The sequence below is a fragment of the Leucoraja erinacea genome, chromosome 31 (genome assembly GCF_028641065.1).
Source record: "Leucoraja erinacea ecotype New England chromosome 31, Leri_hhj_1, whole genome shotgun sequence".
NCBI classification, from domain to species: Eukaryota; Metazoa; Chordata; class Chondrichthyes; order Rajiformes; family Rajidae; genus Leucoraja; species Leucoraja erinaceus.
This window is the reverse complement of record NC_073407.1, coordinates 17,922,409-17,940,100: the sequence shown is the minus strand read 5'-3', so window position 1 is coordinate 17,940,100 and position 17,692 is coordinate 17,922,409. Positions and strand designations below refer to the sequence as shown.

The window sequence follows — 17,692 nt, the reverse complement described above, 5'->3', positions numbered from 1 at the left end:
TAGGCAAATGGAACAAGCTGCCAGAAGAAGTAGTTGAGGCAGGTATAACAAATATCAACATTTCATCCACAAATGCTGCCTGATCTGCTGGGTTTTTCCAACACTTAATCTTGGTGATTACTTCTGTGAAGTGGTTAAAGCAAATTGCATTTAAGACTCCTACTTACTTAGAACCTATTGATTTGAATGGCTTTAAGTTGAGTGATTGCGGCGAATATTCAAAGGCCAATCGGATTCAGAGTGGTAGTTGTCTAAAATGGCACCTGACTGACGTATTTATTTGCTCTGAACTGTTTCTTCTGTCTAAGTTTGATAACTTGCCCAGTGATTCTGACTCTCATGTTCCTGCTGTTTTTATTGCAGGCTTACGATGAGTTTATCCGTAGGACAAAAGCTGAACTGAATTCGGACCCTGATGTCAACCAGATTCAAAAACCTCAAATTAAAATCCCTGCTGCAGCTCAGTACAAGTCACACGTGGATTTACGTTGGCTGCAGAGGTATAGAGATTATAGAAAAAAAAAATTAAAGACTACATATAGATTAAGTTTTTCTTCAAAATGTGGCAGGCAATACCAATTCCCAAATGGAGCTATAATATTTATCCAATTTTTGTATTGATATCTGACCTGTAAAGGGGGCAATTGATGGCGTTGCATTTGGAACGTGCTACCATGGGATCGTGGTTACCAGTTGCCATGGCGACTTGTCTGTGCTGTCTAACTCCTTGCCTTGGAAAAAGGACCAAGGACAAATTCAGCTGGGACTCCTGCCGTAGCTTGCTGTCCCTTAACTGTTTACTTGAAAAGCCACAGATTGTGATCAGGTCAGGGGCATGCATGGAGTCAGTAGAAATAGGCTACTGCCCAGTTATCTTTGAACACATTGAAGACATGTTGTGCATTTAAAACACTTTGTCAAAGATGGGCATATTTAAGTTCCTGAGCGTGACTTTGATGTCTTTGTATGTTATGGTCCTCTGCTCTCTTCCCATTTGCATCCTGGCTGAAAAAGGATGAGCGGTTTGCAGGGAGCAGAGCAGGAGGAACCAAAATGAGAAAGATGAGTGAAGAAAATGAGTAGGGACAAAAAAGGCACAGAGAACCAAAGGGGAAAAAAGTGGACAAGAGAAGTAAAAAAAAAAAAAAAAATTCAAACTAGTTGTAATGTGGAGTGTGTTAAAGACAACTTTAAAATACAACACAACGATCGGGTTGGACAATCAAGACTTTATTTAAGAGCGCCAAATACAGTGATCACTGGGAGCAACCTAGGAGATTGCTCAATGAACAAGGACACATCTGCTCCTTATATACAGAATTTCCCTTTAATGTACTGTGTACTGTAGCAAGCACTTTAGGAAATTCTCCTTCTTCCAAATGGTCTTATAACAAATATAAATCATGCACCTCTGAAATACACAGCAGAGTAAACACAGCCCAATTCCACACCATTACAGATAAGCAAATGTCCTGTTACTCTTTCGACCTTATTTTATTATTTTACCATTGCCATTTGTCCTTTGACAGCAAAGAACAGAATCTGACTAAAATAGACTGCAGTGAGTATCAGTTACACATGCTCAGCTCCAACCTCCTTTAAAGCACAGAATTATTATAACACATAAAGAGAACTGTAAACGTTTTTAAGCACGCTACCTATCCCAACCCCTTGCTTGAAGCTTTGCAATTTATCTTTGACCAGTGAAGTGAGGGCAGGCAGGCGTGGGCCTCCTCCATCCAATCCCCTCACTCCCCCTACACTCAAATAATGGATAGTGTAATATTGTTTGCGAGTGATTGTTTCATAATGTAATGGATGTTTGCATGCACATCCCTCCCAAAAGCAGTACATTTAGTGTCTGCTGCACATCCCTATGCCCAGAACAAAATAACACCAAGACTGAGCTGGAACTGAAGATGCTTCTGAGCAGTTATTAATGAAAAAATGTCTACTTCCACCCAGATCCAATCTTCTTCAGCGTTCAGTAACACGAGGCGCTATGATAGTTCAGTCACAGGACTTGGCATCAACACAAGGTAGGGCACACTGAGTGGACTGGAATATGTGGTTGTTTCGACTGTGAAGCACAATGCCATTCTTGATTTAAGTCGTTGGCAGCTTCTGGCATCATTGAGTTTTAGTTCAACACCAAGTTGGAAGGTGCTTTAGATGTTTGTTTCATGACCGTGTACAATTTGCAGATACATTCAGCACAGGATTAATTATATGATGTAAATTTATCGTATACCTTTGCTGTAAAAGCAGTTTAAAATATTTAACGGTAAACGAGGAGATAGAGGGTCCTGACCCAAAATATTACCTACCCATGTTCTCCAGAAATGCTGTCTGACTTGCTGAGTTATTTCAGCACTTTGTGTCTTTAAAAAAAATATTAAGCATTGTTTAATCCTGAGAAACTAATTTTTTAATGGAGTCCCATTTCACAATTACAGCTGAATAATAACTCTAGCCCTGAAAATTGAACATTAACATGGATATTCAGGGAATGGAGGGGTGTGGACCGTATGCAGGTAGATGAGATTAGTTTATTTTAGCATTATGTTTGGCAGAGAAATTGTGGACCACTGATCGTGTTCCTGGGCTACACTCTCCTATATCCGATTGCATTTGTGTGTCACATTCACTCAAATTAAGATTTTAAAACTGCTTTATTTTTTTTAAGGAGATCTTGTGGTATAACCTTTGTTTCCAGTTTTCTCTTTGATCCCTGTGCCATGTGACATTCTTTGTATTTAGAGTCATACAGCACGGAAACAGACCCAAATTGTTGACACCTACCAAGATGCCTGTCTAAGTTGGGCACATTTATTTGACTTGAATCCCTCTGAATCTTTCCCATCCGTGGCGCTGTCCAAACATCTTTTTAATGTTTAGTTTATCTGCAAACAATGATTTCAGATATAAAAACATAAAACATTGAAAATAGGTGCAGGAGGAGGCCATTCGGCCCTTCGAGCCAGCACCGGCATTCATTGTGACCATGGCTGATCGTCCCCAATCAATAACCCGTGCCTGCCTATAGTTCCTTGTTACTTTATGTTGTTCAACCTTTGAAATATCTTCAAACTGGCAATAAATCTGTCTTAAGGCCACATCTGCTCTTTGAGGCTGTGCATTCAGAGTAACAGTGAAATTGGATAAATCAGTGCTCATAATTCCACCAAACCTTTCTGGGCTGCTTTTCCTAAGGTCAGGTTTGAGTTCTGGGCCTGCAAGTTCCAAGCCAATCACTCTTGTAACAATTGTTACATGTGCTATTTTTAATGAAGAAATTGACCATGGGATTCAACACAGAAACCTGTTTGAACCAACTGGCCACAGTGTTAGAGCACTATAAGAGCCTCGCAGATTATGTGAGTACGAGAGGTTGAACGTGGTTTTATCATCATCTCATTATCATTTCAGACGAGGCGGCTAGAGATGTGGCAAAGGCATGGAAATCACAAGAAATAGCTGGAGCTGAGGATTTACCCTTGCCTGGTAGATCTGATTTTGACAAAAAGTTAACCTGTGGCTTCAAGCTCCAGCATCATCCTCCTCCTCCCAATCCCATGGACAAGACGCAGAGTGAAGAAAACCATCGCATAGCTGTGCAACTGTGTGTCAATCCAGAGTCATCTGACAATTTGGATAATGTCATTATGCCACCTGGCCCACCCACCAACTCCAAGGAAGAGACACTACAATGCAATGAGTCCAACTATTCAGCTTGCTATAGAACCAAAAGCAACAATGACCAATTACCTAGAAAATGTTATATTGATCAAAATGCAGCCATATTTCCATCAAAACAGAGGGAACCATTGTTTCAAGTGAAGTCACTATCGAACACAAGTGATTTTTGGAGCAACCTTCCAACCAAGGCAGCAAATCATTCTTCACAGACCTCCTGTTGGCATATGGTAAATAGCAATACCAAACTGAAACCAGACCAAGGGGAGGAATCTGAAAAAAATCACTCAAGTACTGTTGTCGTGAATGCAGAAGACGTCAAAGAAAATAAGTTAGGAATTCCCATTCTTTCTGCCAATATGTCTGGTTTCGCACCTTCCTCTATTCAGCAGCCTGCTTTCGAGATAAGACCAAACAAACCTGCAAGCAAGGAGATGATGGCTGCTCAAACACCCATCTGTGAACAAGCTTTAGGTTCATTTACATTGCAAAGCAGCTGCTTGCTGAAAGAGAATACAGGTTCGGCAGGTTGTCAGCAGTCTTCTATTAGAGATTCCAGCACTGCAGAAGCTATTTCCCCAGTTAACTTCCTTTCATTTATTGATGGCGTTTCCAGCTCCGAAGATAAGTCAAATTGCATGGATCAACTCCAACTGGGGAAAAGGGAAGTGCAATTGTTTGTGAAAGATACTTTGTGTGGAAATGATACATTCCCATCTTTACCACAAGAAGTAAATTCATTAAGAAGTGAAGTGGTTGAAGAGGTATCCTTGCCTAGCAAACATCAGGCACCTCTCACTGAAGGTATTGAATCTAGAAGTGTTGCATTGCCTTTTTTAAATGCTGAAGGAGTATTATGCAGTCAGCAAGATTTATTGACAGTTTCAAAGCCCAGTAGCAAAAAGGAACTCTTGGCCATTCCACTCATTGACTCACTGACTCAGAAGCAACAGGTATCTCCTGTGTCAGAAATCTCATTCATAACTGAGGATCTGCCAGCTCCAATGGAAGAATATAAAATGCTCAGTATGAAGGAGTTGAATTCTCTATTTGACGAATTAATACTATTTGAAACAGAAGTCTCCTCACCTCCTGCTGAGGCTAATATCGCATTTGAAACTGAAGAATTTCCTCCGCCACCTGAAGAACTGATCTACCTAAGGGAAGAGCTTCCATCTCCACCACGAGAATATGACATTGGAGACATAGCACCATCATCTGCTGGCAACTCTTTCAAATGCAAATCTTCGCCGAGTGATAAAAACTGCAGGATGGACACTGATGATCTCCATCGCTTTCCTCCTCCGCCTGTCGAAGAAATGGTGGAGGGTAGGAAAGGCAATTGCCCCCTCAGAACAAGTCGAGGCAAGGAAACCTCCACACAATTTTGTGGAGATCACCTCTTGTTGGAGCCCTCAAGTATCCACCAATCTCAAACAGAAGGAGAATTGGTCAATCATTTAAGGTTTTTTACTATAGGAGAACAAATGCTGGTAGATAATAAGGAGCCTGATTCTTTAAAGTTTAAAGGACACGCACTATTTGATGCTGCAGAACTGGATAAAGCAGAAGGAGGTCATGACAAAACCTCCTGTAGACTGAAATACATGGAATGCATAGAGAAATGTGATAATTTTGTTACTACAGAACAGCTTCCCCACCGATGGGATAATTCTGATGGAAATACTGATGTGTCTAATAGTGAAGACTCATTCTCTGAAGGGATCCCTCTGCAAAACCTAGGAGATCTAGATGATAGTTTGAGCCAAGCTCATTCTTTTGAAGAGGAGCCCGAGGAGGTAAAAAAGAAAAGTGTTGCCTCTCAGGCTAGTGACAACAGGCTGATTTCAGACCAAGGCAATGATCTTGAGCTGGAACGGGTAATTTTGGAGTGTGCGAAGGCAGTAGAATCTTTTGCAGGTTCTCAGAATTTGCTGTGTGCTGAAGTGGAGGCAAATTTGGACTTAGATACTCATCTTAATTCAGAAGCTTTAGTCTGCACTTTAGTTCAGCATCACCTTGTGGGCAAAGACAATGAGCAGTCGGTGAATGATGTTGAAGAGTATCTCGTAGAACATCTGGTGGAAGGAACTTTGGGTGAAGTGACCAGCTCCGGAGACCTGGAATATCAGTGCACCCAAGAGAAGCATCAAATCAAGCTATGTTCTGAACTGAGTTGGCAAAACTCTCGACCAGTTAAAGGACAGATAGGTCATGACAAAATGAACAAAGGTGTTACTGACCACCTCAGCATTGACTGTGTGCAACTGCAAGATAAAATTAGAATTGCACCAACAGGATGGAGCCATGAATCCATAGAAAAAGTGACCCAAAATGTAATCACGGAAATCATAGATGAAGCCACGAAAGAATACGAAAAAATCAAGGAAAAACACATTGGAAACAGAGAAGCAAAATTAATTCTCTGCCCTTGGCCTGCACGAGAATGTTTGACTGTGAGTACTGGTATAATTTGTATATATATAAATACGTGTTTCAAAATAATTAACTGCAAAAGAGGGGAGAAGGGAAACTTTCACACAACAACTTCCAATCTGGAATGCTGTGCATCAAAGGGTATTACTGGAAGCAGATTTAACAGTTGCCTTCAAAGAAGAATTACGTGAATTTGTGTAAAGGAAAAATTTGATGCTGTTGGGAAGGAAAGTGTGTTGGACCAATTAAGCAGCCCTTTCAAAGAATTGGCAAAGGCAGAGTGGAATTAATTGCTTCCTCCACGTGGCATGCTTTAATGTTTTGCAATCTTCCAGAATATTATTGAACAATATTTTATTGTCTCCTGGACCGTACACCTTTCAGTCTTTCAGAGTGATTTAAGTAGACATAAAAGATCTCAAGAACCCCAGGATATCTCTGTTTCCTAGCATTCTCCCTTGAATTTAAAACAGATTTGCTGTTTATAGGAAACTGATGGTTTGGATTAGGTAGCTAATTTCCATATGTAACTGCTGTTATGTATCAATAAACCTATTAATTTGGCCTTTGATTTTACTTTCCCCTGCATTTCTACATAAAAGTATTTGGAGCCTTTCCATTAAATGTAAAATTAAAATGTTCATTGGACCAATATGACATCTTGAACCATGCCATTGAGTTAGGGCAGCACAGTGGTGGAGCTGACTCGGAATGTGTGAGACCCGTGTTCGATCCTGACTTTGGTGCTGTCTGTGCAGAGCTTGTACGCTCGGTTTCCATCCACATTCCAAAGACATGCAAGTTTGTAGATTAATTGGCTTCTGTAAATTGTCCCTAGTGTGTAGGACGTAGAACTAGTGTATGGGTGATCAATGGTCGGTGTGGGCTGAGGAGCCTGTTTTCACGCTGTATCTCTAAACTAAACAAACTGTGATTTCCCATCTCCAGATCGAAGATAACTCTAATCCTAGTCCTATGATTTGAGCACACAATCTAGGGTATGACTCCGTATGGTCCTGAGTGGTTACTGCACAGTCAGAGAGTCTGGCTTTCTGATGAGACATGAAACTAATGTCTTGTCTTCACTCCTTGGGGGTTCATGAACAAAATACATAGTGTAATTTCAAACTAAAGTAGGAGTGTTGTCCCCTGTTTTCCAACCAATATTTATTATCTCAACTAACAGGTTGGATTATACACACTTTCTGGTCATTTTTCCACAGCCGTTAGATTGTGCCATCACTCACTGGCTGCTCTGCTGTTACCTATTCATTTCCGCTTCCTCACTCTATTGTAATCCACACCCCTGCAATTCTTGCATTTGTTCATGAAAATATGACTTTATTAATGTAGTCTTTCAATTCAATTCAGACTTACTGTTCCTTGCATTTGTTTAATCTCAATAGCCATGTAAAATGATGCATCACGAGCGGATTTGTGAAAGCAGCCAGGATGTAGATAATAAAGAGCTGAATGCGCCACAGCCCTTCCTGGGCACGAAGACCCATGGACAGATGTTTCTGTTGGACTGTTGGTGTTCTGTTCCCCAGAGGCGGACGGAGGAAACCGTGTTTGTTGTGCCTCATAACTTCACAGACGTTCGACATCTGGCTGGAAACACTGTCGATGCCCTGTGGACCCAACGTGGCCAGCATCAAGTTGGCAATGAGATCAATGTGCTGGAGTGGCAGAAGGATAAGGATATTGATGAAATGGATGCTGATGAAAAATGCAAGAGAGTATATAAACAGGTGAATGTCATGAGGGTGGGTGACATCTCTCCAGGTCCGGAGCCTCTTGCAGTTGGGTCAGCCTGAGGACATGAGACATCACACAGAAAATGTACAGATAATTCAGGTAGAACAAAAGGGAGAGAAGATGTTGATGCAGGTAGTTATCTGAGCAGGAAGTGGTTCATGTGGAGCATAAGCATTGTCACAGATCAGTTGGGAAAAACCCCACAAAATAAAAGGTCTCCAGTTTCCACACTATCTATTTTGCTGTTGTTTCTGAGGAATTGAATCGTATGACATATTCTGTTTTAGGAATAAAGACAAGTACTAGGTTGGTGACTCTGTCGAGATGTGGTCCAGTAAAGACTCTCTTCCTCCTCTTGTTGTTGTTGTTGTTGTTGTTGTTGTTGTACATCTCACTCCAGGGACCTGAGCACATTTTGAGATGATTCCCCAGTGCAGTACTGAAATGGAACCACTCTCAGAAAGGCGGCCTTCTTAAATAGAGGCTTCCTTCCATCTCGTGTGGTTCTAAAAATTACAAAGCTGCTGTTTTAAATGAAGATGTAGACTTTAATCCAGCTGTTATTTACTTCTCAGCAGACACCACACAAACAATGAGGCACTGGGAAGTACAGATGCGGGAATCTTGAGCAAAACACAAACTGCTGGATGAACTCAACGGGTCAGGTATTATCTACAGAGAGAATGGACAGATGATGTTTCAGGTCGGGACCCTTCTTCAAACTGATTCAACCTGAAGGAACCCTTCAGTGCGAAGAAGATTCCTAACATGAAATGCCCCCCCATCCATATCCTTCGCAAAGGCTGCCTGACCCATTGAGCTCCTCCATCACTTGATATTTTACCACATAAACTGTTTAGGAGTAACTCTGCGACTAAAGTAACTAAGATTACTGGCTGCAAATGCCAAGATCCCTTCTGTTACTGCCAAATGAAAAGACCTGAAAACACAAGAAATAGTCACATAAATTAAAAGCAATGACACCAAACTGGGGCAACCATGGTTTCAGCAGCCAGGATACTGGTGGGAGAATGTGAATCAAGTTATACAGCAGAGAAACAGGCCCTTCAACCCATGTTATGCTGACCAAGATGCCCTATCTAAGCAAGTCTCTTCTGCCCACTTTTGGTCCATCTCTCTTTAAACTGTATCTACTCTTCTACCTGTCCAAGTGTTTTTGAAATGATGTTATTGTACCTGCCTCAATTACTTTCTCTGGCAGCTCGTTCCATATACCCACCACGCTTTGTGGGGAAAAAGTTGCCCCTTAGGTTTTCGTTAAATCTTTCCCTTCTCACCTGAAACCTATGCCCTCTGATTCTTGATTCCTCTACCCTGGATAAAGCACATTGTACATTCACCCTATCTATTCCCTCAATGATTTTGTACACCTCTATAAGGTTATCCCTCAGCCTCCAGCGCTTCAAGAAATAAAGTCCTAACCTGCCCAACCTCTCCCTCTAACTCAGACCCTCGAGTCCTGGCAACATCCTCGTAAATCCTTTCTGCACTCTTTCCGCTTAATGACAAGAGTGTCTTGGTTTATTTGTGGCTTAGAATGTGACTTGGTTTCTTTCAAAGTTCTTTAGAACTTTGATAATCTGAAATAAGCAGCACTTTTGTTGACTTCAACTTATTTTGTCTCCATTTTTGTTCATAGACCATTTTTGATTTGACATCTGATATTTTTCAAAATGTCTTGATAAAAGAACCAAAGCCAAAACTAGATCCATGGATGAAAACCAGGTCTCGTGCTTCAATCTATTCTGGTCATTCTCTCAATAAAGATGATAAGATGGAAGTGACGGTAAATACTAGTTTTCTTTGCAACAATTGAATACCAATTATAAATGTGTGGCTGGCTGTAAAATGTCTGTGGTTGTGCAAGACTATAGAAATGACACTTAATTCTCTCATACACTCTCCCAAGTTCTCCACCCCTCTCTCACTTGTTCTCTCCTCCCCACCCCCACCCACACCTCTCTTTAGTTCCATGTTAACTCACTTTCACATACACTTGAGGGAATTTACAGAGGCAAGTTAACTTGCAAACCCACATGTCTTTGGGACGTTGTGGGAAACCAGAGCACCCGGAACAAAGCTACTCAGTTATATTGAATAGTGCAAACTCCATACAGACAGCACCCAAGGTCAGGATCGAACCCAGGTCTCTGGTGCTGTTAGGGGGCAGCTGAACCACTGTGCCACCCAAGTCTTGCTTTTGCTGAATGTAGGATGAGACAGTTTAATTTGTTGAAGAGTTACCCATAGAGATAAAAAGATTGTAGATAGGCACAAAACTCAGCAGGTCAGGCAGCATCTCTGGAGAGAAGGAATGGCTGATGTTTTTGGGTCGAGACCCTTCTCGATTTAAACCAACATCTGTAGTTCTTTCCTACACGAGCTAAAGATTGTGCTGTCCTCAGAGAACATCTCCGCTCGTGATGGAAGTAGGTTATTGATGAAGTCACCAAAGATAATGAAGCCCTGAGGAATTCTGCAGTGATGTTCTGGGGCTGGGTAGTTTGCTTCCACAATTGGCCACCAACTTCCTTTTTGTAACCTCCATTTACCAAGATTTTTTTGATGCCACATTCAGTTAGATGTTTGCTTGATGCCAGGGGTAGTCACTCACACCTGGCTGGGGAATGCAGCTTCTAGCTCCATGTTTGGACCAAGGCTGGGATGGGATCTGAAGCCAAATTGTGTGAAGCCCTGATTAGCAAAAATAAGCTGCTTAATGGTGGGTGTGCCACTTGATACCATCTCATTGACATCTTCCATCACTTTGATGTTTGTGAATAAATTGGGCTTTAGTTTGTTCCTTTGGATTTGTCCTAAATTTGTGTATGTGAATGTAATTAATAAGGAGCAACTGTTAATAATTTCAGTCAGTTCTGTCACATGAGCATGTATTAAATGCAGCAGAAAACTATGTGATAGAGTTGTCAGACCATTGGCCTACAGGGCTCATGACACCTATCTATATTAATCCCATTTACAGCACTTGGTCCGGATCCTTCTGTGTGTTAGTGATCTAAATACTTGTCCTAACACTCCTTAAATGTTGGGAGGAATGCTGCCTGCACGCTCATGCCTATTGTTCCAGATGAGAGCCACTTTGCTTCGAAGATACTTTGAGGTAGAAATGTGTCATTAAGATTGATTTATATATTGTTGATTTAGATTATTTTTTTCCAAGTCTTTCATCCAAGATAAGGTGACCAAGTTACTAAATCTGGACCAAAATGACCTAGAAAAGAGAAGAATACAAAAGCTGACCAAATACAAGAGCAAAAGGGATCGGGTGGACATCATTCTGGTAAGGACGTGGCTACTGGCTGTTATCTTATTCATGTAGTTTCTGTAACTTAATTGAAACGCATTCAAATGTAAATGAAATTTGCATTTGCTGGTCCACCAAGTACCTGTAGTACTGGAATAGTTGACGATTTCAATGTTGCAAAGCTTTCTAATGGAGAAATAGTAGGCGCTTGGAGAAACCAGCGAAGAAGAAGTTGCAGATGAGAGATACTTTGCTTCAAATATACTTTGAGGTAGAAATGCGTCCATAAGATTGATTTATATATTGTTGATTTAGATTTTTTTTTCCCCAAGTCTTTCATCCAAGATAAGATGGTAGATAAAGGGGCTGTCCCACTGCAGCGACCAAATCCGCGAGTTCTGGCGAGTTTGCCCTTGACTTGCAGCATGTTCGACACAAGGTCCTCGGAGGACTTTGTAACTCTCCTCATGCTCGAGAGAAGTCCCCGCGTACTCGAGGCCTCAGCTAGGGCACGCGTATTTTTCAACATTTTGAAAAATGCCCAGCAAGTATAAAAAGGTCACCATGGAAAAAATCAATACTTTTTTTTACTCGTAGGATTAGTCGAAGTAGGTCATAGTAGGTTGGCATGTTATTCGTAGGTAATCGAGGGTAGTCAAAGGTAATCGAAGATGGTCAAACGTAGTCGTAGATAGTCTTCAACGTGGTCGAAGGGAGGTCAAAGGAGATCGACGGAGGTCTTCACTCTCCACTATTCGGTGTCCAATTTTCCCAAAGCTAGTCGAACATAGTCGAAGCTGGTCTTCATAGTCGAAGGAGGTCTTCAACATGACATTTTTTTTTCAAACTCTCCTAAACTCTTCTAAACTCGCCAATTAGGTCGCCACAGTGGGACAGCCCCTTAGGGAGGGGAGTGGGGTTATGGAGGGAGGGAGTGACTGAGAGGAGGGGGATGGAGACGTGATGTGAGGGAGGGGAGAGAAGAGGGAGGGTGAAGGGGAGGGAGTGTTGGGAGATGAAGGGGAGGATGGAGTAGGATAGGGGTAGGAAGAGGGATGGCGAGGCGCAGTTGTGAAGGGTTGCCATGACTCGCGTCACAATGGGCATCTCTGGCATCACAATGGGAACCCATCAGCCATGCCTGCGCAGTTGGGGGCTATGGGTGAGTGGTGGAATATTGCGTTTGGGCACCAGCCCTCCTGTGTGACAGGGACCCAACGGGTCCCACTTGATCTAGTTTCCTTTAAAATGCAAACTGTGTGTGTTACCAATAATCCTGCTTACTGGGCATGCTGCTGGGGTGGTGTAAAACTTCATGGGGAAATCCCTCGCCCCTCAAATGTGTAACAGATCAATCATGCCCAGTGGCCAAAGGTGGTTTTCAGACTGCATTGTAAGCAGCAGTGTTGGGTCAGTATCGAGTGCTCGGCCAGCTGCAGTTATCAGTTCAAAGAAGCCGCCATCTGGCCAGCAACAAAGTTTGTAGAAATAAAAATTACCAGCGATGATTTTCAGCATACACAAGAAATATCCTGTGAGTTTATTCCACTTGGGTTCTGTAGCTTCTAACATGATGTCCTCCGTGATGTGGACAGTTGAGGACAGAATCAAATGAATGACCCCTTGATCTGCTGTAAATATATGCTGCATGAAGGCAGGGCCCAATTCATTTTGCTGGACTTGACTTGACAATATGTGCAAATGACTTTTAAAATACATTTAGACTGATATATTTGGAGATTAAAGGTTTTTGATGGATATCGGCCAGCATGGTCAAAGTGGGCTGAAATACCTGTTTTGTGTTGTACCGCCCTATGATTCCATTACATAATTACCTTAAATTTATCAGTCTCTAATGGAAAGAAAACTAGTTAAAACTAAACACTCGTGGCCACAAATCTAAAACTGCTGCAGCTGATTGAACTGCCTCTTGCATACACAAATGAATTGTGCACTCGGACTTGTAAAAGGGGTTTTAATGCATTAACCAGTGTCTCCTCCTGTCTTTTCTCTGTGCCTTCTGTTGGTTTCAGGCAGTCAGACAGTCTGTGGACGCCCGCCTTTGTGTAGCGTAATAGAATTCTGGGAACAGCTGGTAGTGAGGAGAATTGTCCATTATGATATCATTGCAGCGGTACCTCCTAATAAATAATTCATTTGCTTCTCTCTCTCCCCCCCCAACTTTGCCATGATCCATCTGTAACTATTCATACTCTCAAAGTTATTTGTAAATTGTGGACAATTGACTGAATGCAGTCAGAGTTTGCCCTGCTTGTGTATATTTCCCAATTGCAATAAAATACACGTGGCTTTGTGTTGTATTACTGAGAAGTATGAACAATTTCACTGGTATTCCATGATACACAAAGTACACCGGAGCCTACAATGTACTATTTACCCAGTGTAAAACACCATGCAACTACCTTATCTAAAACACAAAAGGAATCATTCTAGGCCAAATGGCTACTCATCTGCCCATTCCTCTTTGCATTTAAATAAAAATAATAGAAATGCATTTCAGGCTTAGCCAGGTGTACTTTACACCAAAGCATTGGTGCAATCCAGCACAACACAGCATATTAGTTGAGCTAATTCCTGGGGTAATTATCTCCACCCTGAAGGGAAGTCCTCACTGAAGGTAGAAGGGTTGCACGGTTCTGTTTAAAGGAAAAGGAAATGTGCGAACATTGCAGTTGCCAGAGGTGAAGCTTTCTTCTTGGTTGGTTGACCCCTAGGAACAAGGATGGCTTGCTTCCATTTCTACCTCAAAAACTGCAATGAAGTCATTGTAGCTCAGGTTTCTACCTTGGGCTTGCATCCGCTGAGTGTTGATGTGGGTCTTCACATGTCAGCTGAGTGGGTGAGTTGGGAGATGGTGCATCGCATTCACCATTTTTGCTGGGCTTCTGCGTGCTCCCAGTGCATGGACTCAAGATTCTCAGCACTATTCTAAATGTACTTTCTACGTTTCAAATGATTTATGTGCCAGAAGCCCAGTTTATGAATGTGCCGTCGCGCTGAAGACAGTGATGAATTTCATCAATTCATTGAGAGAGCTCTGGACAAATGGGAAGGGGTCCATGTTTTTCCAGGGTCTCGCCATGAATCATTAAAGGGCACTGTTGAACAATGGGGGAGGGGGAGGGGAGAAGAACCATCTTCAGTTCCTCTCTGCTAAATCTTAGAACTTGAACTGGATACTCGCAACTTTTGTGGATAAGGCTAGCAGCTGATAAGTGTCCAGTCTCAACCAGGTGAAGTGGCTGTGGTGCAGGATTGGGATTTATAGAGAGATAGGAATTGGCCAACCTTGGCCAATGAGCAATATTGCAATGGGCAAGGAGTTGTGCTGATTTTGTTCAATAGTGGGAAGTAGCATTGGCTCAGTTACATGTGAAATAAATCTTAATTTATTTTATCCATTGTGTGCCATTTCGGAGAAGTTTTCAATACATGGACGACCTAATACTGCACTATAATGTGAGGACAGAATCATGGCCACTCTTTCTCCCCTCTTCCATCAAACAAGAGGTATAGAAGTGTAAAAGGCACATCTCCAGATTCATGGACAGTTTTTTTCCCAAGTTGCTGTCAGGCAACTGAACCATCCTCCCTACAACTAGAGAGCGGTTCCGAGTTACTATTTACCTCACTGGAAACCCTCGGACTATCTTAAATTGGATTATACTGGACCTTATCTTTCACTAAACATTATTTCCATCACCATGTATTTGTATACTGTGGGTGGCTCGGTTGCAATCGTGGCCAGTCTTTGTCCTGAAAGGTTAGCACGGGACAAAAGCTTTTCAATGTACCTTGGTACATGTGACAATAAACTAAACTACACTAAACCACCTCTGGCCTCCCAGCAAGAGCAGCCCTCTTCCCCTCTCCCCACCTTCAGTTCAGAATGTGACATTGGATTTACAGCTCCCGCAAAATGCTGAAAGTCTAAGTTCAAAAGGGCACAAATGCTGACTTCATTCAATTTCAATTCAATGTGAGTTTTTTTTAGCACTAAATACAGCTTCATTGAATCACCTTTATTCTTACTGATAACAGCATAAAGATACACAGCACAAAACTATTAGATTTCTGGAAAAATAGAATTACACCCCAGGCTGACTGACAAACAATACCCTTTAAACACAGATGTCTGTAAACCGATGGCTGCCATTGTCCTTGAATGGATGTTCAATCTGCCACATGATCCTATTTTTGGAATTGATGGATATGTCTTGCCATTGGGAATCATTTTAAATGCATCAATTTGATTAGTGGCTGGCCTTGTGCTGAAGGTTTGAGCTAAGCATAGGAAATGGACAAGGCCACACCATTCGTCTGCTCTTGTGGAGCTGGTCACAAGGTGATATTGTCGCACCCGTTCTCAACACAATAATCAGCCAGGGCAGATTGAGTAAAGACAGATTCCATGGCAGCCATATATTAAAATAAATAATCTTGTACGTCATGCGTTCAGGGTTAAGGATTACGATGTGTACTTGTTATTTTTGACTTTTGAGGAGATTAGCTGCACGGGGAAAAATAAAAAACCTTTTAAGAAATACAAGAACAAGGTGTGATTAGAACTGTTTGCTCAGGTGGTGGATAATGTGGATTTGTTGGACCGTAAGAACTGTTTCCATGTACTGTCCTACTGATCCTACTATTTTGTGTACTTTATGATCAGCAAGTTTATTCAGTGGCTGCAACCCTGAACCATAAAACGAGCAAGTTACTCTATGGCCTCAAGCAAAACGCAAAGTGCTGGAGGGAACTCGGCAGGACATGCAGCATTTGTGGAGGGAATGGACAGACACGTTTCAGATCAGGAACCCCCCCCCCCCCCCCCCCCCCCCCCCCCCCCACCCCCAACTATTGCCTCTCCAGCCAAATATATGCAAGCATTGAAGTCTTGCTCTAACCACAAGTCTTAAAAGAGCACTTTCAATTTCTTCTGTGAGTTGACCATTGTCAGAGATGGCCACTTCTGTGCCAGTTATATTATGACCTGGTGTCCCATGACTCGTACTGAATAGGACTGTCTGCATCAAATTACTCCTACGCCTATGCTAAATTGGGTGCGGCTGGTGGAAGTGGGATACAATCGGCTTGTATTCCTGGGTGAATGAGTAGGAAAATCAGAGTACCTGGCTCATGTTTTGCCAAGATGGGCATAGGGCAACAATCTAACTGGAGCTCTGTGTGGATTACTGACTTGCTGACAGAGTGAAGAGTGATACTTGATGTACCAGAGATCTTCTGACCTGTTCTAAACTGCCCCAGCTAAATGGAAACGCATGTAAACTGATATTCCTTGTCCAGTAAAGATTATAAAGTGGTATTGGGTAGATAGTTATTTGTCCGTGGGGGGGGGGGGGGTTGGGTTGGACACAGGGCGCTGGGTGCCTAGAATGTGCCACCAGGAGTGATGGTGGAATCGGATACAATGGAACTCATTATTTAATTTATGTAAAGCACTTTGGGGTCAATGCAAATTGACTAAAAATATGCTATATAAATAAACTTACTTTACTTTACTTTACAATAGCAATATTTTAGAGACGTCTGAACAGACATGAAAAGGCAGGGATACGGACAATGTACAAGCAGACGGGATTAATCAGGTTGGCGTCATAAAGGGTTGCATAGTGGCAAAGCTGATAGAGCTGCTGCCTCACAGCGCCAAAGACCTGGGTTTAATTCTGATTTTGGGTGCTATCTGGGTAGACTGATGCACATTCTGAGGCACTAATGCACATTCTCCATGTGAACCTGTGAGTTTCTTTCGGGTGCTCTGGTTTCCTCCTGCAGGGAGGGAGTGGGTGGGGAAAGTGGGTTAACATGGAACTAGTGTAAACAGATGATCAACAATCAGTGGGGACTGTGCTGAAGGGCCTGTTTCCATGCTGCATCATTTAATCAGTCATGTTCTGTGTGGGCACGGTGGGCTGAAGGACGTGTTCCTGTGCTGTATTCTCACAATACTCTCCTGTTTAGATTCAGGAACTGCATGAAGAAGAGAGTGACTGGGTGGAGTATGCTGCTGATGAGCTCACAGTGAAGATGAGACTAACTGAGGACATCTTTAACATCCTGGTTGAGGACACAGCAAATATTCTCAGCACCATCTATAGCAAGAGGCTGGCCGAGCAAGAGTTCATCACCTCCACCACATGAAATTTCAGGCAATGTATCATTGACAATGTACTGGCAACACCAGATGAAGAACCAGATGTTAAAATGTTTCTCAGAATGCTCATAATCACCACTTAATGTGCAAAATTAAATCCAGGGAATTTAATTAACGCTGAGCAAATGGACATAACGGCCTGATTTGCACTGGGGACATGGTATAACTTGGAAGTTGACAAGCAAGGTGATGGCCATCCATTGGCAGTGGCCTTACTATAGCACAGGGCACCCACTTCTAGGTTGAAAGTTGTGGGTTTAAGTCTGCCACAAGGACTGTACAAAATCCATGTGGGAATGTTGTGGTACAAGAGGTGCCCTGAC

At 42.3% G+C, this 17,692-nt stretch overlaps 1 protein-coding gene across 2 annotated transcripts; it reads left to right on the top strand.

Moving 5' to 3' along the window:
- Positions 1-339: 339 nt before the first annotated feature.
- LOC129712017 (uncharacterized) lies at positions 340-17,661 on the top strand. Of its 2 annotated transcripts, none has more exons than XM_055660138.1 (7): positions 340-500; positions 1,966-2,039; positions 3,430-6,152; positions 7,539-7,883; positions 9,551-9,697; positions 11,093-11,212; positions 17,177-17,661. In XM_055660138.1, the coding sequence occupies exons 1-7, from the start codon at positions 340-342 to the stop codon at positions 17,354-17,356; spliced, it is 3,750 nt and encodes a 1,249-aa protein (XP_055516113.1). In that variant the 3' UTR covers positions 17,357-17,661. The 2 variants fall into 2 exon arrangements, with proteins under 2 accessions (XP_055516113.1, XP_055516114.1); XM_055660139.1 differs by having other exon boundaries at positions 482-500; positions 1,966-2,534.
- The last annotated feature ends 31 nt before the right edge of the window (positions 17,662-17,692 follow it).